Raw genomic sequence first — 25,306 nt, forward strand, 5'->3', positions numbered from 1 at the left:
GTTAGTCATACTGCAAAATGACTTTGGCCCAGTTCTCACTGCGGTTGTTAACTTGTGTCTGGGCTGTACCACTCCTGATGGTAGGTGGGGGCTCATGTAATGGAATTTTTCTCCATATCAAAACAAATGCCCTGCACAAGGAAGACTAGCATGTCAGTGTGGTTTCTAGCCCAACCTTCTTCCTGATGTGCTAACTCTCTGTGTACAGGGTGACTATTGTTATTATTATTTTGTAAAGTGTGCCTCAATTTATTTATTTTAAATGGCCCACAAGGGGTGCAACCTTCCTGACGGTCATGGAGTAGAGAAAAAACAGACAGCTAACTTTGCACCCACTGTTGCGAATAGAGGAGTAACAACCCCCACCACGATTTCTCTTGAAATAGTACATCTGTCTTCACCTTTCAGATATTACATCTGTCCTCACCTGTAGACTTGCCAAAAGTGGCAAGGCTTGGAAGAAGATGCTCATCGCCGGCGATGAGTTTTTGATTTTTGATTTTTTTAAGGAAGACAAACACACACACACACACACACCCAGGGAGAATTGTAAAGTCACTCCTAGCTAGCCTTCTGAGGCAACAATTAACTGGAGCACATAAGGGGGTGGGTGGGTTTATATTCCTAAATCATGATGGATTTCCTACTTAACAATTCCAGAGAAAGAGGATTTCTCCTTTGCATGCTCGCCCTTACAAAGACTGTGATCCTTCCTCTCCCTGATGCATGTCCGCAGAGGGCTCAGCAATTCCAGATTTCTTGGATTCTGGGATACGGGGTGTTCGGGATGGGGTGGGGCAGGGTGTGGTGTGGTGGGGAGGGTTAGGTTATTTATTATGCTTTTTTCTGGAGCAGGACCTGTTCTTACTCTCCCGAGTAACTCTTGGGGTTGTTTTTTTTTTAAGGCCTCTGTCAGGAGACAGACCGGGATTTTACTTTAGACTTAGGAGTAGGATAACTTCTCTTGACGATCATGTGTAAAATATGAAGCAGCGGCTGGCCCAGGCACTGCCTCGGGGCGGTAGGGGGAGTTGTCCTCCCCAAAGCGAAAGAATCTACAATGTTCCCAGTGTCATTACCTCCTGTTCAAGGGTTAGGTGGCTTGCGGATGAGTGAGCAAATTTTGCTGGTCGTCTCTCTCTCCACCCTCTCCACTGGTGCATCAGATACGTCTCCCATCCCATCTCCTGCCTCGATTGCCCTCCTCCCTGCCAGTCTCATATACACCTGCTTAAGGAGCTGAGGCAGATGATTTTAGCATCTGCTAACACTTCCCCTATGATCTCTACTAAGGTACCAGTCTCTTGGGGTGGTGCAAAAGGCTACAGATGCATGCAATTCTCACTCGAGAATTTTGGGGAAGGTTTGGGGCAGGGGAGGCGAAAGTGTGAGCTTTAAGCCTGGAGTGAGGGGAGAGAAATTCCAATGGATTTTGTGCTGAAAGGCGACTCTTACCTAAATTTGAACCGAAACACAGCCGTGCTTTGAAATTTGCACTTCTACAAATTTGGCATGGCAGTTTCCCACAGTGCATACATGAGGTGGAACTGCATGCAAGGAGAAAATCACTCTTAAAGGCTGGCAATTTTTCATTGGGGCTTTAAAAAAACAGGGAGGGTAAATACGTGTTCCCAGTTTTTCCACCAGGCCTGGCCATTCCGGAGATATTCTGTTGCCTTCCAGTCACAAGGGCTGATGTTCAAACACCAAGCTTGCACCCAAATCCTCTCACACAAGCCCTAAAGCCACATGGGTTCCTGGTTGCCAATTGCTCTCTGCGGTTCTGTCCCCTACCGCCTAACCTAGGAAGCTGCTTTGTACTGCATCAGACTGGCAAAGACTCTCTGGGGTTTCAGAAAGGGCTCCCTTTCACCTTAAATAATAATAAAAATAATTTATTTATGCCCTGCCCATCTGAATGGGTTTCCCCAGCCGCTCTGGGCGGCCTTCACCATAATAAAAACACAGCGTAACGTCAAATATTAACAATTTCCCAGTACAGGACTGCCTTCAGATTTCTTTGGAAAGTTGTGCAGTTGTTTGACATCTGATGGGAGGGCGTTCCACAGGGCAGGCACCACTATCGAGAAGGCCCTCTGCCTGGTTCCCTGTAACTTCACTTCTCGCCCTTCACTCCTCCTTTACCTGCAGATGGCAGGGATTGAACCTGGGGCCTCATGCACACAAAGCAGATTCTGTGCGACTGAGCCACAGCCCTTCCCCTAGGACAGGGGAACATAGGAATAACATAGCCAGATGCATTGACGCTGAGCTGCAGCCCTTCCTCTCTGACAGCCATGTGACTCTCCCCGAAGCCCCACCCTCTTCCTCATGCCCCAGACCTCAGCACAACATTCCTGCTCAGATCAGCCCCACGGTTCTCCTGCCTTTTGCCTCACCTTCTGTGACCTCAGGTCAGCCTGGGGGATGCAGTTAATCTGCTTAGCTGCCTCTCTCTGCCGTGACGCAACCCCTGGTGACTGATGTGATGAAGAACACATCAAATACTCTCTCTTTTTCTCTTTCCTTCTTTCTTCCCCCCATCCTCCTCCTCTTCAAGCCAGCTCCCTCTGCTGAATCACGCATCTCACAATATTGACTCAGATGCTGTGCTTGCAATGCACTTCTCTGAGCAACCTCTGAGTAAAACCTATAGTAATGGGCACATGGGAATTAGGGAGCCCATTCTTCTCATTTTCATACCCGTTCCTCCCCCAGTAGAAATGAGTCGTTCTCATTTCTGGCAGAAAGAGCTGTTCAACAGTGGAATTGGCTCCCTCGGAAGGTGGCAGACTCTCATTCCTTGGAGGTTTGCAAACAGGAGTTGAGTGACCATCCGTCAGGGATTCTTTCAATATGATTCCTACATTGCAGGGGCTGGACTCGTTGGGTCCCTTCCAGCTCTATAGTTCTGTGATTCCCTCACGCCTCTTAAAGGAATACAGTGGTGCCTCGCAAGACAAAATTAATTCGTTCTGCGAGTTTTTTCGTCTAGCGAATTTTCCGTCTTGCGAAGCACGGTGTGGGAAAAGTTTTGGAAAAGCTTCAAAAATCACCAAAAACCTCAAAAAAGGCTACCACACTGCGTTCTATGAGTTGCTCCTCGAAGTCAAGTCGCAACTGTATTAACGGTGTTAAGAAAAAGGAAACAAACTTGCAAAAAACGCAAGACGTTTTCGTCTTGCGAAGCAAGCCCATAGGGAAATTCGTCTTGCGAAGCAGCTCAAAAACCACAAAACCCTTTCGTCTAGCGAGTTTTTCGTCTTGCGAGGCATTCGTCTTGCGGGGCACCACTGTAGTGAATTCCACCCTTCTCTTCTGCATCTTGGTAGAAGCAGGGAAGCCAACATGCCCTGAACCTTATCAGCCAATCATTTTTAGATCCCATCTTTGCACTCAGAAATTCACGTCTGCATACCTTGGGATTGAAAAATAATAATAAATTTTATTTATACCCCGCCCTCCCTGGCAGGAGCCGGGCTCAGGGTGGCTAACACCAGTAAAATTACAGTAAAAACATAATGGGGGGGGGACCCAATTTAAAATACAGGTTAAAATGCAATTTAAAATGCACCCTCATTTTAAAAGTAGCCCATAGATCAAAACCATAAGGGGAGGGAAACATAAGGGTCAGACTGAGTCCAAACCAAAGGCCAGGTAGAACAGCTCTTGAGTGAGTCATCCTGTTCTTATCACCACAACTACCCTGAGAAGGAGGTTAAGCCAAGATAACATACAGTCAGTCACAAAAAAATTGCCCCTGAGCTTCACGGCTGGAGCAGGGGGTCAAACCCCAAATTCACATTATACCACCCGACGGTGGTTACCACCAACTTGGATGACTGTCAAAGACAGATTTGTGGAGGGTACGGCTATCACCGGCTACTAGCTATAATGGCTATGTTGAACCTCCATTGTTGAAGACAATATACCTGCGCATAACGCCAGTTGCTGGAATCTTAGGTGCGGAAAGTGTTGTTGCACTCAGATCCTGCTTGGCATCTGGTTGGCCACTGTGAGAACAGGATACTGGATTAGATGGGCCCCTGGCCTTCTTAGGTCTTTATCTACAACACTACCACACTGCCGCCCCCAACTATTAGATCAGAAACGAAAAGAACTCTGTGGACATTACAGTAGTTCAAAAGAATTTGTCTAAGTCATCCAGGCTGGTGGCCATCACTGCTTCTTGTGGGAGCGAACCACATTGAAAGTCCCCCAGAAACATCTGTCCGTGTCAATTAATTTCATGATTGCATGAGCTGCCCCAGGAAAGGTGTGTGTCAGCTATCGTCAGACCTTTTCAGACCTGCATTTACGCCAAACATGCATTCGGGGAATGGTTTCTCATATAACCATATATTTGTATGGAGGTGGTACTTGTTGCGACAACTTGGGACGGGAGGGAAATTCTATTTTGCTCGTGTTTGAAGCCAGTCCTACCTGATTCCCCCACTTTCCAAAACAATATGCAAACTGAAACGCAGCCATTGAAATCTGTGCTTTTGCAATGCAGTTCCCCAACCATGTAATGTGTACTCCCCCCATCCCAAAAATGCATATACAGTACTTAAGGGTGCTTAATAATGCACATGTTAGTGATAACTTACCCCCCAAAAATGCATTCTATTTGGGAAAATTGCTTTGCAAAAATGTGCATATTAGGCGAGGTGGTGTTTTATCTCTTTGGAATGTATTAGTATACCTACAATTTTTCACCCTAAAAAATTGCACACTGAAATAATGATAGATTTTCACGAGGACCGTTTTCTTTCATTGCAAACTGATGTGGAAATGCGGAGAACGTGGCTGAAAGCTTGGGAAATAGAGAGAAACTGAAAGTGACAAATTCACCCCTCTTTAGCTGCAGAACACCGTGACCCATGGAGGCTCCCCAACCCACCCATTGAAGATCAGTGGAGTACAGTTCCCCCCCTCCCCTCTCCCTGCCACCAGCGCTCTAGGCCACTGTCATGTTTTTAAAATGTGGAAAGTGTACAGGGATGGTGCAGACAAGGAAGCCACGGTTTAAATCCTGAGGTAGTGGCGGTCGTAGGGGCTTGCAAAGGGGGTTGCATGTCTGACAAGGTGTTTTATCTATTTATGATACATTAGTACCTACATTTAAGATTCAATGTATAAAATCAGCTATGTGCACTTTTCCTACTTAGCAGTATTGGGTTCTTTTTTTTTAAAAAAAAGATGTTATTGTTCTTTTTGTTATGGAATACTGTGCTGTCTTTTTAAAATGGGTGACATTGTTTAAGTATTTAATTTATTACTGAGGAAGCCCCCAAGGGCGTGTGCAATTACTTTCTCTCCCCCCCCACCTTCATTCAATACAGTTCGGCTGTATTTCAACGTCAGATTTTTCGTTTCTTTTGTACAGTTGCTAGGGAGTTGTTGTTTTTTTTAAAAAAAGAAAATCCAGCAAATTTGCCTCTCCACACCCCCTGCTCAGATCGCTTTCTATCGACCCTTTTTGCTTTGTTTTTGGAAGATAGCTCACAAAGTATCAGAAGCCTGATAGTTTTCAAACACATCTAAAGCAAGTTTCTGGGCTGGATCTGGACAAAGGTTGCAATTCTAGACTCGCTTGCCTGGGAGTAAGCTCCATTTAACATAGTGGGCCTTACTTCTGCGTAAGCATGCATAGGATTGCAGTTGTAAGTTAGTTGAACTTTGTTCTCATTGAAAGCAATGGGGCTTGAGCCATTACAGCTAAGTTGCCCCATTTGATTTCAGTGGCATCTGAGCTCAACTCGTTTAGTCTGAATCCGGCACTCTTATATGCTTACATTGAACTTTCACAAATTTCTTCCATTGGTTGATGGGGATTCTGGAACAGCATGGACGGGACGTGTGTGTTTGGAACTGTGTTTGGAACTGGAAGAGAGGGACGTTAGGGGGAAATGTACATAATTCCAGGTTACTTTGCAACAAAGAACTACGGTAGGTATAACATTGCAAGGTTTGGCTTGTATGGCCTTTCCCTTCCAATATGGAAATATTTTTATTGTATTCTCTATAACCCTATTTGAAATGCGTCAGATCTCCTTCTCTCTCCACTCTTTTAAAGTGTTGAATTGCACACTGGATTACAAAATCCAGTTGCAGCTGCAAAGTTGCCTTTGTGAAGAAAGTAGCACCTTTTCCCACTCAAAGCAAAACTCTCCTTCAGAGCCACATTCCCTCCCCAGCTGACTATTGTTCCCTGGGAGAGGGTGGAAATAAGGCAGAGAGTGCATCAGCACTGTAATATTGCATCAATTTAATTCCTCTTTAATGGTCCTGGCCTCCTGCAAAGACTCCTGGGAAGTGAGTAGAGATGAGGGAGAAATTATGTTCAGCTCATGCTTGAATAAGAAACCCCCCAATTCACACATCCCAAAACAATGGGCCAACCTAAATGCAGCTATCCTTTGCGATTCACACTTCTCTGAATCTTGTGGTGCTGTTCTCCGACGAAAAAATGTGAATATTAGGAGAAAGTGTGCTAAAAATGCATCAACGAAAATAAAATACAAAAATGCATTATATATTAGGAAAAATCACATACAAAAAGTGTGTCTGTCAGGAGAAATTTGCCCTAAAATGCTGGCAAATTTTCGTGAGGGTTATTTTTTCAAAAAATAATAATGCAAACCGATGAGCAAACTGAATTTAAGATGGGGGAAATGAGAAATAGAGAGAAGCCATCCATCCCTAGAAGCGAGCTTTAGGAAAGGATGCTAAGGTTTCTCCATTAGAGGCCTTCTTCCTTTCCTTAGAGAACTACGACTCCCAGGATTCTTTGCAGTCTGTCACGTGACTGTTATGGCATGCTGCACATTTCTCTATGTTGTTTCCCCGGTGTCGGCATTTGCCACCTGGGTTCACTATTAGAGGGGCTGACTTATTGGGCAAATGAGACCAGTGGTTGATATTAAGGTGGAAGACAATAATTCCAAACGAGGAGTAGGCAGGGGAAAGAGACCAAAATGGAGTGTCGTTGCTGCCATCCAAAGGCAAATTGGATTTCTGGTTAGTAGTTGCTTAGCTTGGCAGCTGCCAATGTACCCTCCAGATGTGGACTACAACTCCCATCCTTGACCCCTACCCATGATCAGTGGGGGCTGGTGAGAGTGGTAGCCCACCACATCTAGATAAGTCCTTGCTGGCAAACACTCATGACAAGCGTGTGTGGCTTGGCGTTCAGTGGATGGCGTGTAGAGGTGTTTGGAGTAGCTGGGGAAAAGGTATGTACTGTGAGCTGGGGAAAAGATTTGTGGAGCGTTGCGGGGAAAGGAGAAGCACAAATATTGGAAGAGAACGTAAAATACTGAGTGCTGCTTCCTTAGGAATGTGATGTACTGATGGGCCGGGAGAGCCCTTTTAGGGTATAAGAGGTCCCCCGCAGCTCCCAGTGGAGTAACTCCAACTACTGTAACGTTCTGGCGAACGTTATTTTCCACTTGAAATATGTGTGTTTACCACATGGGGGTGCTCTTTGACAACCACTAGCAATGGAAGAACTAGAAGGTTAGAAAGCTCAGAGCCACTGGCAAGGAAAGAACATCAATTCCCCCTAGCATAGCCCAGAATATTCACCTTCACAATACAAACTGCCAGTCATTGGAAGCTGCAAAGCTATAGGCATATCGCATATGCCCACAAGAATCCTGGGAACTGTAGTTTGTTAAGGATGCTGAGAGTTGTTAGGAGACACACACTCCTCCAGTGCAGACCCCCCCATCTGTTGACCTTATATGACCCTGGTCTTTCTAGGACTCCATATACACCCAGAAAGCACACAGGGTGCTTCTGTGCAATGCTGGACCCCTCCTTCCTCCAGAAGAAACTTTTGCATTATAAAATTAGGACCCATATTCAAATCAAGACATCAGGGGCTTTGATCACTCTCTATTTAAACAGCATTGGAGAAGGTTGACGTCGCTGTTGCTTTGCTGTGCCAGGTCTGAGCCGTGTGATCAGCAAAATCATGTGATGGCATCCATCCTGGATCTCACCATTTCAGAGATGCGGGTGGGGGAGGTGAGATCTGCAAAACCTTTCACTCTGTATTGCATTTGGAGAACTATGGCATGCGGGCTGGGGGAGGCCACACTTTATCCTGTTTATTTATCTGTTCTTTGTGCATGGGAGAGGCTATATGGGGAACATTCAAAATGTTGTTCCCGCCCCACCCGCCCAGTCTTAAAGTGGTATAGTCCAGGAGGAACACTACCACATGGTTTTGCTGAGAACAGCTTGAAGTTGCTGGTTGAGGCTCTAATATCAACAGGAAATGATGGGGGTAGGGGGAGAGGAAATAGTCATCTAGGACATGAAACACTCTGTAAATAACGTTCCAGCACATTAACCATTCCTCTTACACTTCAGCTTGCTTTTCAGTACAATCTTTGTAACACTGGCTTGTTTGTTTGTTTTTTAATTAAAAGAAAATTACCTCTTCCTGTTTTTTCTCACTTTTGCCTGCTCGGCCTCGACTGAGTCTACCTATGGAAAAATCCAAACACTTCTGTATGTTATTTATCTTTGTATGGTTTTAACCAGGAAAGGGGAGAAAAAAACATCAACACACACACGCACACACAACTGAGAATACCCCACAGAAATTCGGCTGCTCTGGTGTCTTATTGACCCCCTCTCCCCCCCTTCCTTCTCCCGTCTCTTGAAACACTGTTAATAAAAATCTAGAGTAAAATCTTTTACCTCTTCTTCCTTTGCCTCTTGTTATTTATGTTGTCTTGCTTCTGTTTTCTATATTAACTCTATGAGCTTTGGGACCCCCACCCCCTAAAAAATCTAGGGCAATATATTCACACACAAACACAACCCCTTGCTACCCTTTAAAGGGACCCCTGACCATTAGGTCCAGTTGTGGCCGACTCTGGGGTTGTGGCGTTCCTCTCGCTTTATTGGCTGAGGGAGCTGGCGTACAGCTTCCAGGTCATGTGGCCAGCATGACTAAGCCGCTTCTGGTGAACCAGAGCAGCACACGGAAACGCCGTTTACCTTCCCGCCAGAGCAGTACCTATTTATCTACTTGCACTTTGAAGTACTTTCGAACTGCTAGGTTGGCAGGGGCAGGGACCGAACAATGGAAGCTCATCCCATCGCGGGGATTCGAACCGCCAACCTTCTGATCGGCAAGTCCTAGACTCTATGGTTTAACCCACAGCGCCACTCGTGTCCCACTCTTTAAGTGGGTGCTACTCTTTAAGTGGGTGGTAAAGATTACCCCCTTGAATTAGCCCCATTAGTGTTGAGTTCACATCACCTGCCTCCCTCTCCTTGTTAATTTAGGATGGTACATGGGGTCAACATAACAATCATAAGAACACAGAAAGCTGTCTTATACTGAATCAGATCATTGGTCTGCCTACACTGACTAGCAATGGCTCCTCAGGGTTTCAGGCAAGGAACAGTCCTGGCCCTGAATGAAGATGCCATTGGGAGTTGAACCTGGGTTCTTCTGCATGCGAAGCAAGATGCTGTACCACTGAGCTACAGATTATCCCGACAGGATGGAGAACTGAGCTAAAACATAACGAAATGAGTTTCATTATGGATAAATGGGTTAAGTTCTGCATTTAAAAAGGTAAAGGGACCCCTGACCATTAGGTCTAGTCGTGACTGACTCTGGGGTTGTGGCGCTCATCTCGCTTTATTGGCCGAGGGAGCCAGCGTACAGCTTCCAGGTCATGTGGTCAGCATGACTAAGCCGCTTCTGGCGAACCAGAGCAGCACACGGAAATGCCGTTTACCTTCCCGCCAGAGCGGTACCTATTTATCTACTTGCACTTTGACGTGCTTTCGAACTGCTAGGTTGGCAGGAAGTTCTGCATTTAGGGAGGGGTGAAATCAGATGCACAAATATAGGATGAACGATGCCTGGCTTAGCAGCAGCTCATGTGAAAATTAATTAAGCCAGGGACGGAGAACCAGTAGCCCTGCAAACATTGCTGGATTTGCCCCAGCCAGCATAGCCAAGAGTCAAGGGTGATGGGTGTTGCATTTCCACAACACCCAGAGGGCAATAGTTCCCCATCTGCTCTCTATATATTTTGGACTACAGCTCCCATCAACCCAGGTAGCATAGCCAATGGTTAGCGGGGCTAGGAGAACACGTGGAAGGCCACAGGTTCCTCATCCCTGATCTAGTGGTTTTTAGTAGACCACACATTAGACTTCAGTCACAATATTTGACACTACTCCGAATCAACCAAAGTATAGAGCAGGCATAGGCAAACTCGGCCCTCCAGATGTTTTGGGACTACAACCCCCATCATCCCTGACCACTGGTCCTGTTATCTAGGGATGATGGGAGTTGTAGTCCGAAAACATCTGGAGGGCCGAGTTTGCCTATGTCTGGTATAGAGTTATAGCCAACTAAGTCCTATTCAGAGAAGATTAATGTCCATTCAAATTAATGGACTGAAGTCATGGACACTCATTTCTCTGAGGTGGGTAGCAACTAAGTCTTACTCAGAGTAGATCCACAGAAAATAATGAAGAAGACAACTAAATTACGTCAATTAATTTCAATGGCTCTTCTGTGTGTAAAACTTAGTTGACTATCGCCCACCATGTCCATATCATAAGAAGTAATTAAATCATCCTGTTTAGTCAGAATAAGATGTCCACTGCTGGTCTTTTCAGTTTAAGGAGGCTATTGACAAGCTAAGAATGTGAGCAGGGCAACAAATAGTGACTGGGGCTGATGGGGTTTGTAGTCCCCAACATCGGCATTGGCTGCCCCTATTCTACACTTGATCAGCAGCAGTTTATTGGAGTTTCAGGCAGAGGGCATTCCCAGCCCTACCAGGAGATGTCAGGGATTGAACCTGAGACTTCATGCAAAGCAGATGTGCTACCAATGAACTACTGCCCATCCCTTGAGACTTGGGGTCATAGGAAGCTGCCTCATACTGTGAGTCGGACCACCTTGTTGAATCCTGTTGGACCATCTTGGTCCATCTTGTTGAATGGCAGCAGCTCACCAGGGTTTCAGACACACAACATTCACAGCCCTACCTGGAGATACAAGGAATCAAACTTGGGACTTTCTGCATGCAAAGCTGAACTTCTGCACCTTCTGCCACTGAGTTACAGCTCCTTCTTATGTCATGTTGGCTCCCAATGTTCAGATTTAGGAACCCAAATCATGTGTTCAGGGGCTTAGATCAGAGACTAGATATGTTAGCTTGTGTCAACCTAGTGGCATAACAACTGCAGTTCACTCCTCCTTCAGCAGTTCCATTAATTCTAACTTGCTATGGAGTACAAGGGCTGTCCAAAATGTAATTATTTTTTTTTAAAAAAATGTTTTTCTCTGCATTTTTCGTCCAAACCAAAGGACTGCAGGGTTGGCATTATTCTGTTGCTTTTGGAAGGGGGATACATAATCAAAACTTGGTTGTAACTGTTTGATGGGGATGGGGAACCTGATTCATTTTGCATCTGAAGGTCAGCACACTGGATTTGCACTTTCGCAAACAATACGTGAACCAGAACACAACCAACCTTCAAAATTTGCTTGTCTCTGAATTTTGCAATGTAGTTCTTCAGCCAAGTACTGTGTACACAAAGGCATACACTAAGGTAAAGTGTGCATTGAAAGAAACCATATATAGTAGTAAAAACAATTGATGAAACTGCATCACATTAGAGGAAGCTGTTCTGCAAAAATGTGTATGTTTTGCAAAATTGCACACAAAAATATGTGTATTATGAGATGTTCGCACAAAAATGCTTACAAATTTCCATGAAGACATTTTGTAACGAAACACCAATGACACACCAATGTAGAAATATGAATAACTGAACTTGGAAACATGAAACGCAGAGAGAAACCCAAAAGGATAGATTTGCCAATTCCTGCCAGTTGCTCTTGTTGGGCTGATACCCGCTATCCACCAGAATTTTTGCACAGGTGTGCTTGAACGTGGCAAGGGGAAATTATTGGCTACAGATAGCCATGTGTGCATGTATTATTTATTATCCAGTTGATGTCTTTGTAGAGTACGATCAGGATACAAAGTGCTTTGCAGGGTAACAAGGCAGACTCTTGCATCACAGAGCTTACAGTTCTAGTTTTGGCAGAAGCAGAGTAATGATGCTATAGGTACTCGTAATTACCAGGTTCAGAGCAAAACTTCAGTGCATTCGTAATGCTTACTAGTATGCTGAATCTGGCACAATTCTTCTCTGGCTCAGTTTGCATTCCTGAGAAATAGCATTTCAGGAGCCACGGGCCCTGGGAAACATAATGTTCCCACGGCACCTGAGCCCATAGAAACTCAGATATTCAAGGGGGGAAACCACATGCCTCAGATTCTCTGGCAGCTGGGATATGAATATTGCAGTGATACCAACATCAGGGAGGGAGGGAGAGAAGCCTAATGACTGGCTTTGTAGAGGGTTACACATCTGACACAATTCTTCTCCAGCTTGGATTGCGTTCCTGGGAAACAGCATTTCTGGAGCCAGGCGCCCTCGGAAATGTAATGGTCCCAAGACACCCGAGCCTATAGGAATTCAGATGTCTTGGGTCCTTGGGCATTTGGGATGTGAATATTCCAGAGCTTCCAGCTCCAGGGAGGAAGAGAGAGAAATCTAAAGGCTGACACTTTAAACTTGGGTTATAAACCCACAGCACAGAAAATTGACCAGTTGGTAAATGTTGGCCTATAGTTTGGAGAGGAGCCTGGATGTGATCTGCTTCAACCAGGAGCTTCCAGTTCTCTGCACATTTGGGCTGGCTTTTTGACATCAATTTCTGTCGCCAGAAGATCTCCCTCCCTGTGTTCTTCCAAGCAGTTTCCTAGAAAAAAGGAGAGTGGGTCAAAGGCTGGCAGCTTGCTGAAAATAACACCCTGGAAGAATCTTTGAAAAGTACATACCAAGTTTATCCACTGGGTGATCAGTTGTGTGCTCAGTAGCCCTGAGAGAATCAGAACGTGAGGAAACACAACAAAACAAAACCCTCCATCATTTCCCAAGCTAAAGCCTCCATTTTCTCCTGCTGCTTATTGAACAGCAGGAAGTTTTGGGAGGAAGGCAACTTTTGGCCGGAGAACAACACTGATAGGCTTGCCATACGTCCAGGAAAACCTGGCCATGGAGGCCAACATGCCCATCTGGGCAGATTTTTACATTTTAAAGGAAATGTCTGGGTTTGGGGGCGGGCTTGGGCTCAGGCTGCTCTCCACACCATGGCTGCTGCCAGCCCGAGCTGGGAAAAGAGGCGCCTCTTTTCCCAGCTTGAGCTAGCTGCTTTTCAGGCTGCCCCCAAAGGGTACCCTAGCCTAGGCCCGAATCTCAGAAGATGCCCCAGAAGATGCTCTAAATCAGTGCACAGCTGGATCACATGTAGGATAACCATGCACAGTTTCTAATGCAGGTAGAGACTGCAGGGATCAGCTTTGGTTCAATTCAGATTTCAGGGCAAACCTACCTAACTCATACCACCCAACACGCAAGCCAGGACACAGCTGTCCTTTGATATCTGCACTCTCCCCGAATTTTATACTCTAATTTTATTGGCTTCTTTTATCCCATTTATATCCCACACTTCTACCCCACTCCTTGGTTTATCCTCACAACAGCCCTGTGAAGTAGGTCGGCCAAGATATAGTGATTGCTCCAAGGTCACTTGGTGGGACTTCATGAAGATTTGAACCCTGGTCTCCAGGGTTTTAGTCTGACACTCTAACCACTACACCACACAAGCAGAGGCCCCTGTCTGTCCACTAATGGAAATACTGGTATAGATGACCTTGGAGCTGATCCAGTGGTGTGTGGTCCGTGTACCTTACCGCACATGTGATGTGACAGCTCAAGCATATACACCATCAAGGAGACCAAGGGGTGATCTGATCATCTGACCCAATTTACACTTTGCAGAGCAGAGCACAGCTATCCTTTGACGTTCCCAGATTCCCCTGGATTTTCTGCTGCAGTTTGGCAACCAAATGATGTGAACAAAAATGTGTATATTTGGCAGGTGGAGGTGGGAATGTGCATGAAAATGCACACATTTGTGAAGATGAGATATGAAAACGAATCGTATTCGGGAAATCGGCTTGCAAAAATGCGTGTGTCAGGCAAAATTGCAAAAAAAAGGGAATAAAAGAAAAGAAGTCCTGGCCACAAGGGGAGCATAAAGCCATCAGGGCTCCAGATGAATCCCAAATGAATATATGATTTGTACCAAATTGACAGAGAGAGAGAGAGAGAGGAGGAAAAAAACTTGTCCTCTTAAGTGGTAGTAAAAAGAAAGGCACAGGGTCATATTCGTTTCCATTTCCCCCCTTTCATTCTAGAGCAAATGCACACCCATAATTACCATTTAAATGTTCACTAAGCTTCTGGCCAGAAATACAGGAATGTCCTTAAGGGTGTACGTGCAGCATGACAGATCCTGAAACAGATTTCTTTTTTTCTTTTTTTCTTTGTCTGCATCCTGGTATATTCCATGCATTTCTTTTTGCATTTATATAAGTATCATGTATGCACCCCCCCCAGACAATGTACTGTCCTTTCCCCCCTTTGTACCAGTAGTATCCTTTGTTTTTAATACAGGTGGCCACCATCTTGCACATGTCCAACTGATGTGTGACTGCCCATGTGTGGGTTCTTTTGGACCTGGAAGGGGGCAGAATGGGACAGGGCAGAACAGGGTATAACGGGGCAGGGCAGGGTGAGCTTATGCATGCTCCACCGATGCAGATGGGGGCCAGGAATGGAGCCCCCCTGCAAAAGCGCCACCTTGTAATTATTTGGAAATCTGCAGCCATCATATTTTCATTGTATCACTTCCTCTATTTCCGATGTTCAGCGCTGAGTGACGTTGCTTACGTACCACCCACATACAAGGGTAAAGTATCAGTGCAATTGCAGGGACCCCTAAGTCAGGGGTGGGGGGCTGCTTTCCGCCTGTATAGGGAAGTTTTTTAACGTTCGATGTTTTAGAATATGATGGAGGCCGCCCAGAATGGCGGGGTACAAATAATGAAATTATTATTATTAGCCACATTCCCCTCTGGGCAATCTTTGGAGGGCCACATGCCAGGGGTGGGAGGGGTCAGAGACAAAAATGGGTGGAGCAGCACAGCTAAAGGTTACCTCTGTACTTCAGACTTGTTGCTACACACACGGACATAACACTTTTTATTCTCCATCCAGGCATGCAAGAGGCATTGTCTACACACACCAGCTGGACATAAATACAGATGTACTGTGCCTCGGAAGTCGAACGGAATCCGTTCCGGAAGTCTGTTCGACTTCCAAAACGTTCAAGAACCAAGGCACAACTTCCGATTGGCTGCAGGAAGCTCCTGCAGCCAATCGGAAGCCACGGAAATCACGTTGGACATTCGGGTTCCAAAGAATGTTCAAAAACTGGAGCAATCGCTTCTGGTTCTTGGGAGCCAAAACGTTCGACTCCCAAGGCGTTTGAAAAGCAAGGTACGACTGTATTTGCAGTGTGAAGCAGGAACAGTGAGGGGTGTGGCCTCTGAGGAGTGTCCCAAGGGCCAGGCAGAGATGCCTGAGGGGCTGCATTTGCTCTCTGTGCTGGAGGTTCTCCAACCCAGCCCTAAGGAAAAGGTTGTTAACCTGTGGCCCTCCTGATGCTGCTGAAACTACAATGCCCGTTGACCGCAGACAGCAAGTTCAAGGAAGAGGGGAGTTTTAGTTCAACAACATCTGGAGGGCCACAGGTTAGCTGCTCCCGCCCCAAATACCTCAGTGAGTACCGAGCAAGCTAGAGGAAAAGCTGAAAAGGGGATGGAACGGAGTATCCTGAAATGGGGATGGAATGGAGTATCCTGAAAGGGGCGTGGCTGGTGGTCTTGAGCCCTGAACAGAAGCATTCTAATGTGCCGCAAAACTTTGTTGCGATTCCCATTTGTCGTGTAAAATGCTTGCCATTTTCTTTTCAAAAATGTAATGGAAGAAATGTTTAGGAAATTGTTGGGCCAATAAGCCTTTAGAGAAAGCACATCAAAGACACACGGCTTCCCTCAAAGGTTATTGGGAGCTGTAGTTTGAGGGAGCTGGGAATGGCATTTTTCTAGAAAAAGAGGTGCCAGAACTCACCACGAACGCCTCCCTCGTTGTATTAGAATAGCAATGGCGCCCACCTGAGAGGAGCCAGAACTGAGTACCAGTCAGTTCCACCTGGATAAAACAAGCCCTGGTTCGCAGGATTCTTTGGAGGAAGCCATGTGTCTTAAATATATGGAAGTCAGCGCTGTCAGCATCTTTCCTTGTTCCCTATTAACGCTGATTTCGCTGAAGAGAAAGGGCGGTCAGCTCATCCTCGGTATCTATATCTGTCTTCTACAGGAGACGCCACCTATCTCGACATCTTCCGCGAGTTTTCACACATGGCATCCAACAACCCAGAAAAGCTCAACCGCCGCAGCCTATACTTCAGCCACTCCTACAGATAGCCCTCAAAGCCACACAGACATCATCTGAGAACGCTGGTTCCTTCCAACTCCAGAGGGAGAGTCGAGATTATGTGCCGCGAAAGAAGCCGGAGGGACAGAGGCGGCCAGTGGCTGAATCGGGTCCATCCAGAATGGGAGCAGTTTGACCCAATGTCTCTGGTCACCCCACACAGCTTTGCGTTGATCGCTACATCTCCCCATGGTCACCATCCCACAACCAAATGGCTTTCCCCCTACATCCCCTTCCCTCCAAAAAAACTTCCAAAGAGGATATACACAGACCTACGAGTAACCAGCCCATGTTTACAGCCTGAAATGGAGAGAGAAACCTATTTCTTTTTAAAGCAGGGATCGAGAACTTGTAGATATTTCGGACCTTGCTGGACTCCAGCTCCCATCAGCCAATAAATAGTCCAGGATGATGTGAACAATGTCTGAAAGGCCACAGCTTCCTTATCCGTGTTCTAAAATGGAAGTGGTGAATTTGCGGCCTTCATGTTATTGGTGGGTTGCAACTCCCGTCATCCCTGATCAACTGCTTGTGCTGAGGCTGATGGGAGTTGTAGTCCATCAACATCAGGCAGGCCACTGGTTGCTCTCCTATGCCCTGCTTCTGCCCCACTGTTGCCCTGGAGGTTTGATCTCACTAGCCTCAGGTGACTTGGCAAACTGGTTTTTACAGCCTTGGAGCAGGATGGAAAGTATCAATTTTGTTCAATGGGAAGATTAGATCGCTCCATAGCATCATTCAGGAGCATGGCGGAGAACTAAAAATGATGAGCAGGCTTCCTGGCTCACTACCAACTGCAGTCAATCCACCACAGTCCCCCCCCCTCAATATATTTCATAAAATCACAGAATTATAGTGCTGGAAAGGACCCCATTCCCACTCCTGCCATTACTTGCCATTTTCCTTACCCTTTCTGTGATTTCCCTTGCCTTAAGGCCTAAAACAAGTTCCCTGCTCCTGATTTTAAAGCATGGCTTCTTCTTGTTGTTATTTCAAAAATCATGTTCTGTTCTTTTCATAGATAACGGACTTGTCAGAGAGCCTGTACTGGTACAGCCTCTGCCGCCCAAACTGCCTCTTGTTGAGCGTGTATAGAAATTTGTGTTTATATGCTGGAAATGTAATATATCTCTGGGCAAAAAAGAAACATATTTTTTTTAAATGCTTGTGGCGGGAGCGAAGGGGTATGAATTGCAAGGGAGGGAAGAGGGAAGTCCAGACAGGAGGGATGGACGGACCTTATTTACAAGATTATAAATAAAGACAGGTGACATTTTTATCCCGGGACATTAGGCATGACTTCCTTGTCAGTTTCTCGGATCTAGACCTCTTTGAACCAGGTGAGAAAATTATGTCATGGACCTTGCTATAAAGTGATATTTATTGGGTACACGTTTATAGCTTTGGGGCCAGCTGCCAAATCAGATATAGTAGTTGGTTCCTGAGAAATGACAAAGTAGAGCCAAGGTATTTATATGCATAGAAAGAAATATGCACACAGTCTGCAGTAGGATCAGGCGGTGACTTATTGGACCTCCAGTTAGCTGTGTCATTGCGGCTTTCTGGGAGGTAAAGAGGGATGCATGAGGTCAGCATGGTGCAAACGCAACACCAACTGACCCTATCAGGTCCTCCCACTAGCGCAACTGCACCTCCGCAACATCGCACTCCAACATTGCAGTTACGACTGCACCGCTCCCCCCAAATAATCAGCCATGACTCTGCTGCTCAGAGGTCAGGGGAACGTTGCTGCCCCACCGTGCTGTCTGTGCGGAACGCCCCAAGTTCGATCCCTGACATCTCCTGGTAGGGTTGGGAATGCAAAACCCTTCAAAAACAAAAACCCACCATACTCCACCACAATTGTTCGCTCCAAACCTCAGCTCTCCACAGGCCTCCAATGTCATTGCAAAAGCTTCCGTGACTGTACTTGCAAAGGCTCGTGGGATTTCTAGACGCTATTTTTGCACCATTTTCGCCATTTGCGTACTCTTTTAGGGCAGTTTCCCTCCCTTTTTGTGCCTCATCCGGGTTCACTGTGATGCGCGTGCGCACAGTTGCGAGTCCCTCGGAGCTGCCTGCACTCTGCTCCCAATTTCACACAGGCAAACAACATGGAGATACCGATAATATTTTATTTGACTCAAATGCATATTATTACTATTGCCATTTTGAAAGGGTTTGATGACATCCAATCAGCAAAATGGTCCGCGTTTCCACTTGGTAGGTAAATTCTTGGGGGGAAAGCAGGGATGCAATTCTTGTGCAAGAAGAAGAGCGCCCTAAGATATGAGGCACACTATCCGTCAGGATTAAGCACCCAGGCTATGAGACAAGTCAAGCAAAACAGAAAACAAAAGCAGCCTGAGGGGTAGCCTCTTCAATGGAGTACAGGGGGAGATACTGTGTCCAGTGCTGGTCCTACTCAGAGCAGACCTATTGAAAACAATGTAGATGGCTAATTTACATTTGCTCATTTCAGTGGGTCTACTCCAAATACAAGCCAATGGGTTTACCCTGGGTTGTACCCAATGTCTGTCCTACTCAGAATAGACCCATTGAAGTTTACTGGGCATGACTATCCTAGATCCATTAATTTCAGTGGGTCTGCTCTGAGTAGGTCTTAGATACAACCCACGAACCTTCGCTTCAAATAAAATAGAGGGAACATAAATGGCAACTTAATTTCTAAATGCTTCTCTTGCTTTCAGTTAACCTAACACAACACTAAGAACCCCAAAATAATAATATATGCTGAGCCCCCCCCCCCTTGTAATAATCAGGCAGGCTGGACTCCCCCCTGAATCAGCCACCCTACATGGGATATCCTCTGGTTCTGCTTCCCGTTAAAATGCAGCTCAACAAAATGGCCGCTGTGCCCTGCAGTTGTTTGCTGGGTGATTCTTGAACTGGAGGTTATAGGCAAAGAGATGCTTCCGGAAGCAGCTGGCCGCTTTTTGGTCACATTCGCACACAAGCTTCTCGCACCGGTCCCGCGACTTGACTGCAGAGAGAGGAGAAAGGTGGTAACCTCAGCATCAGTTTCCGCAAAGAGGGGTGCTTTGAAACGGGGGAACGGAAATAGAAAAGATTTGAACCAGCTCTCTGGCTCGACGCCAGACCAACTCACCGCATTTAATTTTATTCCTCTGGGCGTAGAACCTGTACGAGAGAGTGCTTGGGCTGCAACCGAACATCTCAGCCTTGTTGTAGCAGCAGTCATGGCTGTGGCAGCACCTGTGTGTGAGGTGAAAACGAGAGAGCAAGGAATTGCTATGAATCAGGCCCATTCTGGTGCCATCTTAGTTTTTTCAGAACTCAACATTCTGGAGCACTGTGGGTTGTTGTTGTTAAAGTGCATCTGATATTTTAAAATGGGGACTGCTGTGTAATTTTCTCTTGCCCACAATGGGCTTAGTTTGGAAAAACTAAGATGGCGGCCACAACCGTGGTCTCCGGCGGCCCATGAGATTTCCCCAGTACCGCACAACATGTTTCTGATGACAGCATATTCAAGCAGAAGTCTCCCTCAGCCCTACCTGAAGATGCCAGGGATCAATCCTGGTACCTTCTGTGTGCAAAGCAGATGCTCTACCACTGAAAGTGTCTGTGGTATAACCCTACTGGGACCTGGTTCATATCATAATGCAGGTGGAGGCGGTTTATTTGAATTATCCTCCGCATGAAACAAGCTCCTTGTCTGTAGAAAGCAAGCATCTCAGAGAGGCTAGGCAAGACACTTCCTCCCAGATATGCTAGTTTGGTGCATGCAGGGATTCCATGTGCCGTATTTTTCGCTCTATAACACGCACCCGACCATAACACGCACATAGTTTTTAGAGGAGGAAAATCCGTAGGCATGCCACCCGTAGGCATTCCCTCCATAACACGCGCAGACATTTCCCCTTACTTTTTAGGAGGAAAAAAGTGAGTGTTATGGTGCAAAAAATACGGTATTTCTTTGTATGGGAGAGGCACGCAAATATGGAGGGCCCCCATCCCTGTTCTTGAGACTCCCATTGTTGGACATTTTCCATATCTGCTATTGGGTCCCTGGAGCACAGAGTCACATGACGTGGCAACCAACCTTGCAGGATTTAACAGGATTTCTTTGAAATGCATATGCAGGACAAAGGTACAGAGCGATAAATTCGCAATCTGCACACCCCAGTCAGGGTGCGCCCACTTTTTATACCCCTTAGAATGCATAGACACGTGTTCACATGTAAAACATGTGATTTACACTACTAGTAATAAGATATAGCTTTGTTTCTTGTGTTACCCTCCTCCTTTTCAGTTCGCCTCCTTTTCAGCCCCCCCCCCCAAATCTGGGGTTACAATAACACTCATTCAATCTTGCTTATTATCTCTACCTGCCTAAGCCAGACATTCCAGAGAGAGAGGCCCATTTTCACTGTAACATCTAAGCAAGAAGAAAAAGCCTTGTTCTCCTGGCTGGTGTAAAAACCTCCCTCCCCCCTTTAAGGAAGGGGTTTGGGCATAACATATGAGGGAGGAGAAAATGCCTCAAACAGTTTTTGGGATCATATAGAGAACAATACTCTAATGGCCCTTCACCATGACTTGTAAAACCCCTGAACTGTAAGAGAATGATGATAGCCCAAGAGGTGAGCAATGCCTGGTAATCTCAGGTGAGCCTCACCTGTCGATGGCATCCACGGGGAAGCCTTGAGTCCCTGCCCCACAGTGACACCCATAGTTGGTGAAGTTGGCCAGGGTGAAGGTGACGGTACCCATCTGGATCATCTCATTAAACTGGGAGGCAAGGCCGGTCACCAGAGCGGCTCCTGAAAGAGCAACAGAGTCTTGTTTGGAGGAAAGAGCAAAGAGACAGGGAGCAGGGGGTACGGATTGAAAAAGCAAGGGAGTTGAGGTGGAAAAGCACTGTTTGTGGTGGGAATAGCAGTTGAGGTCTCAAGCCTTCCTGAGGGGTGGGGAATACCTTTTCCCCTGCTGCCTCATTCCCTCAGAGGTAAACCGTTCTCAGCCACTTGCTGGCAGTAAAGGTAAAGGGACCCCTGGCTGTTAAGTCCAGTCACAGACGACTCTGGGGTTGCGGTGCTCATCTTGCTTTACTGGCTGAGGGAGCCGGCTTACAGCTTCCGGGTCATGTGGCCAGCATGACTAAGCCGCTTCTGGCGAACCAGAGCAGCACACGGAAACGCCGTTTACCTTCCCGCCGGAGTGGTACCTATTTATCTACTTGCACTTTGACGTACTTTTGAACTGCTAGGTTGGCAGGAGCAGGGACCGAGCAACGGGAGCTCACCCTGTTGCGGGGATTCGAACCGCCGACCTTCTGATCTGCAAGCCCTAGGCTCTGTGGTTTAGAGGTAAACCGTTCTCAGCCACTTGCTGGCAGTAGGTAGGGCCACAGCCACCTCCTTTTCCTTCTTCCCTCTGCCATCCCCTTCCTTTCCCTCCCTCTCTCTCTCCCTCCCCCCCATCTTTCTCTCTGCTACCCCATTTCATTCTTTTTCATGGCGTCCTTCTATCTCTCTTTCTGCCACCCCTTTCTCTCCTTTCTTTCCACCTCTCTTTCTACCATTCTGACACCTCCTTTCTCTCTCCCCCCACTGATTTAAATTAGGCTGAGGATCACAGGTAGTCAGTCTTAAGGCTGCTGGTTGCCTAGTCCTGGATTGAGAGGTTGAGCCTGTGAAAGTACTGGGAATTAGATCAAGCGCACCGTGGCATGAGCAGTCAAGGCGTTTGGAGTGGTGAGCCTGCCTGGAGGGCAGAAGTAACCTGGTGGCAAAAGAAGATGACTTTAAACCCCTGCCTAGGGGTATTAGCCATGACTGTGAAAGGAACACAAAGATTCAGTGGCAGTATATCCCTGAATACCAATTGCCAGATTTTCCTTTTCTTCCTCTTCCCACATTTGGCTGCAAAATGCACTGCCCTCAGGCTGGTTTCTTGATGGCAATGCCATGAAGCCAAATCAGAGTGAGGGCAGTCTGAGGGCTCGTGGGGGAGGGGAGGTGCTTGCCATGACTTGCCACCATTGCAGGGACCACGGTGGAAGCAAAGAGACCCCGTCCCAGAGACCCCTCTTCCGGACAGCAACAACTGTTCTGGAAAGAACTCTCAGCTCTACTGAACTATAGCAGAAAAGTAGACTTACCACAAGCCAGAACCAGTAGGAAGATTGTAACGTTCTTCATGGGTGCAGCTGAACGGAAGCAAGCCAAAGAGAGCCTTGTTTCGCTGTCAAAAGAAGGGCTCTGTGCAATCGCTTGGGTGTCTGTGTCAGTTTATATAAGCAAGACCAACCAGATATTTTGGGACAAATGATGTCCCCATCACCTCCGCCCCCAGTCCTGGCTCATAATAATTATACTCGAGGACCAGAGCAAAACAAGGTTAGGGACCATAATTATCTAAGAAGTGGGATTAACAACATCAGGATATATATATAAGCGGTGGCAATCTGAGGCTACATCCATACTATACATTTAAATCGCTATGATACCCCTTTAAGCACCCATAGCTTCCCACAAAGAATCATGGCACCTATAGCTTGTTAAGAGCGCTGAGAACTGTTAGGAGGCACCTCTTGCTATGCCCCTTGCAGAGCTACTATTTCCAGAGTTTCTGTGTGTGAAGATAGATTGGTTGTTAAACCACTCTGGAAACTGTGCATAAGAACACCAGAAGAGCCATACTGGATCAAGCCAAAGGCCCACCTAAAATTTATTTATACATTAATCACATTTATATCTCACCTTTCCCCCCACCCCCAAGGACCTCAAGGCTCTCCCCTTCCTCATTTAAATTCCACAACACCCCTGCAAGGTAGGTTAGACTGGGAGGGACAATGACAGGCCAAAGGCCACCCAGTGGAGAGCTTCAAGACCGAGTGGAGGATTTGAACCCTGGTCTCCCAGACCTTAGTCTGACACTCGAACCACGGCACCACACCAGCTTTCGGTCCAGTATTCTTTTCTCACAGTGATAGCACCATGTTGCACTTACAGAAATAAATAAATGATGGATGCATGGCCCAGTACATCACAAGTGCAATACAGTGGTACCTCAGGTTAAGTACTTAATTCGTTCTGGAGGGCCGTACTGTTCTTAACCTGAAGCACCACTTTAGCTAATGGGGCCTCCTGCTGCTGCCGTGCTGCCAAAGCATGATTTCTGTTCCCATCCTGAAGCAAAGTTCTTAACCTGAAGCACTATTTCTGGGCTAGCAGAGTCTGTAACCTGAAGCATATGTAACCTGAAGCATATGTAACCTGAGGTACCACAGTACAGTCATACCTTGCGCTTCGAGTGCATTCGAGTTGCGCTCCGCGGCAACCTGGAAGTAATGGAGCACGTTACTTCCGGGTTTCGCCGCTCGCACATGCGCAGATGCTTAAAATGACGTCACGCGCATGCGTGTTAGTGGCAAAACGCGACCCGCGCATGCACAGACGCACCGCTGTGTCTTGCGTTTCGTTCGGGATGCGAAAGGGGCTCCGGAACAGATCCCGTTCGCATCCCGAGGTACCACTGTATTCCTTCGTCGCTGACATGTGGCAGAATACATCCTCAAGATACCCCAGTCTCAAGCAGCCCTGAGCCCAGTTTAGAGATGAAGTATCATGAGAGGTTTTGATGCTGCCCATCGATAGGACCTGGGCAACAGATTGAACAAGTACACAGAAGAAATGATCCATAATGAATTGAAAAAAATGTTTAAAAGTACCTTCCCCCAAAAAACCCAGAGTCCTTTTTGTTGGGGATAATTCAGACGGAAATTCTCAGGTGTCAAAAAAGGCTATTTATGTATGCCACTGCTGCGACCCATGTTTTGTTAGTCCAAAAATAGAAAATGAGCGAGGTCCCAACTAAAGAAGAATGGCAACTTAAGCTGACGGAATATGCACAGCTTGCAGACTTAACATATAGAATAAGAGAACAAGAAGAACATACATTTAGAGAAGATTGGAAAACGTTTATTGAACATATGGGGGGGAATTGTGTACGCTTGAAAACGCTGGCAGCATTAAGATGAATTCAACAGTGTAAATAAGTTTTGATGGATGTAAAAATGGAATACTGAATGGTTTAGTTTACGTATAATATGCAGGGATTTATGGTATGCAAAATGAACCATGGAAAGAGAAGAAGGGAAGTCATTGATGTTGTAAGGATGTTTAAATGAGCATTCAAAATTATAAAACAGAAAATCTAATAAAAATTATATATAATGAGCAAGTTAATTTCAGGTTCCGAATACCGCATGGAAAAGGGTAAGTTGATAATAGGTTGCCTTCCTTTTCTATTTCAATCCACTGATGATGGCCGGGGTAAACAAATGAGGAGGCCATTGTGTATTTATCAGCTGAGATCATTACTTTGTTTGCGGAAACATCTCTGAAAAGATGGCAGTTTTGGAAATGGGAAGGAAGCATTTAGCTGGAAGGAGGAATCTGAATCCTGTAGAAAAGGAGAACCAGGAGGTGCAGGGAGTCAGCAATGTATCCCAGTGGTAAATTAGGAACTCAAGAGGAGCTTTGCTGCCTCAGGCTGATGGTTCATCCATGGAGTTCCTGCTTCTGGGCTTCCCATTGAAACATCTGGTTTGGCCACTGTGAGAACAGGATGCGGGAGTAGTTGGGCCAATGGCTTGATCCTGCGGTAGCCAGGCTCTCCTTATGTGATGCTTGGGACCTGTTTTAGGGAGAAAGGAAAGACATCTGTCCACATGTCTGCAATTTTTCTATTGGGTGAACCATATATATTTAGAACCGTGAAGGTGGCACATTGTTCTTCCCGCAGGAACTGATGGGGGGGGGGGGTTGTGTGGAATGCTTAA

At 46.3% G+C, this 25,306-nt stretch overlaps 1 protein-coding gene and 2 long non-coding RNA genes across 3 annotated transcripts in view; 1 reads left to right on the forward strand and 2 right to left on the reverse strand.

Moving 5' to 3' along the window:
• Positions 1-112: 112 nt before the first annotated feature.
• The window catches only part of LOC309536595, a 157,374-nt gene continuing 132,180 nt past the window's right edge, over positions 113-25,306 (reverse strand). The window contains exon 2 of the long non-coding RNA XR_014221659.1: positions 113-2,975. This is a non-coding gene — a long non-coding RNA (uncharacterized lncRNA). The remainder of the gene's footprint in view (positions 2,976-25,306) is intronic.
• On the forward strand, positions 10,986-14,184 carry LOC309536601. Its single transcript, XR_014221665.1, has 2 exons — positions 10,986-13,596; positions 13,627-14,184. It is a non-coding gene; the product is annotated as an uncharacterized lncRNA (long non-coding RNA).
• On the reverse strand, positions 18,584-22,711 carry LOC309536450 (phospholipase A2 homolog otoconin-22-like). Its single transcript, XM_082230698.1, has 4 exons — positions 22,622-22,711; positions 21,137-21,281; positions 19,604-19,710; positions 18,584-19,477 (listed from the first exon to the last, which is right to left on the reverse strand). Exons 1-4 carry the CDS (start codon positions 22,659-22,661, stop codon positions 19,332-19,334), a joined length of 438 nt encoding a protein of 145 aa, XP_082086824.1. The 5' UTR covers positions 22,662-22,711; the 3' UTR covers positions 18,584-19,331.

Source organism: Podarcis vaucheri, assembly GCF_965113315.1.
Source record: "Podarcis vaucheri genome assembly, chromosome: 7".
NCBI lineage: Eukaryota > Metazoa > Chordata > Lepidosauria > Squamata > Lacertidae > Podarcis > Podarcis vaucheri.

What these genes read in the sequence shown, in the direction of transcription:
- LOC309536450 (XM_082230698.1), bottom strand. Translation starts at nt 22,661, where the DNA reads ATGAAGAACGTTACAATCTTCCTACTGGTTCTGGCTTGTG. An exon ending in CCTACTGGTTCTGGCTTGTG is followed by an intron (nt 21,282 to 22,621) that starts GTAAGTCTACTT and finishes TTGCTCTTTCAG; the next exon opens with GAGCCGCTCTGGTGACCGGC. An exon ending in GAGGAATAAAATTAAATGCG is followed by an intron (nt 19,478 to 19,603) that starts GTGAGTTGGTCT and finishes CTCTCTCTGCAG; the next exon opens with TCAAGTCGCGGGACCGGTGC.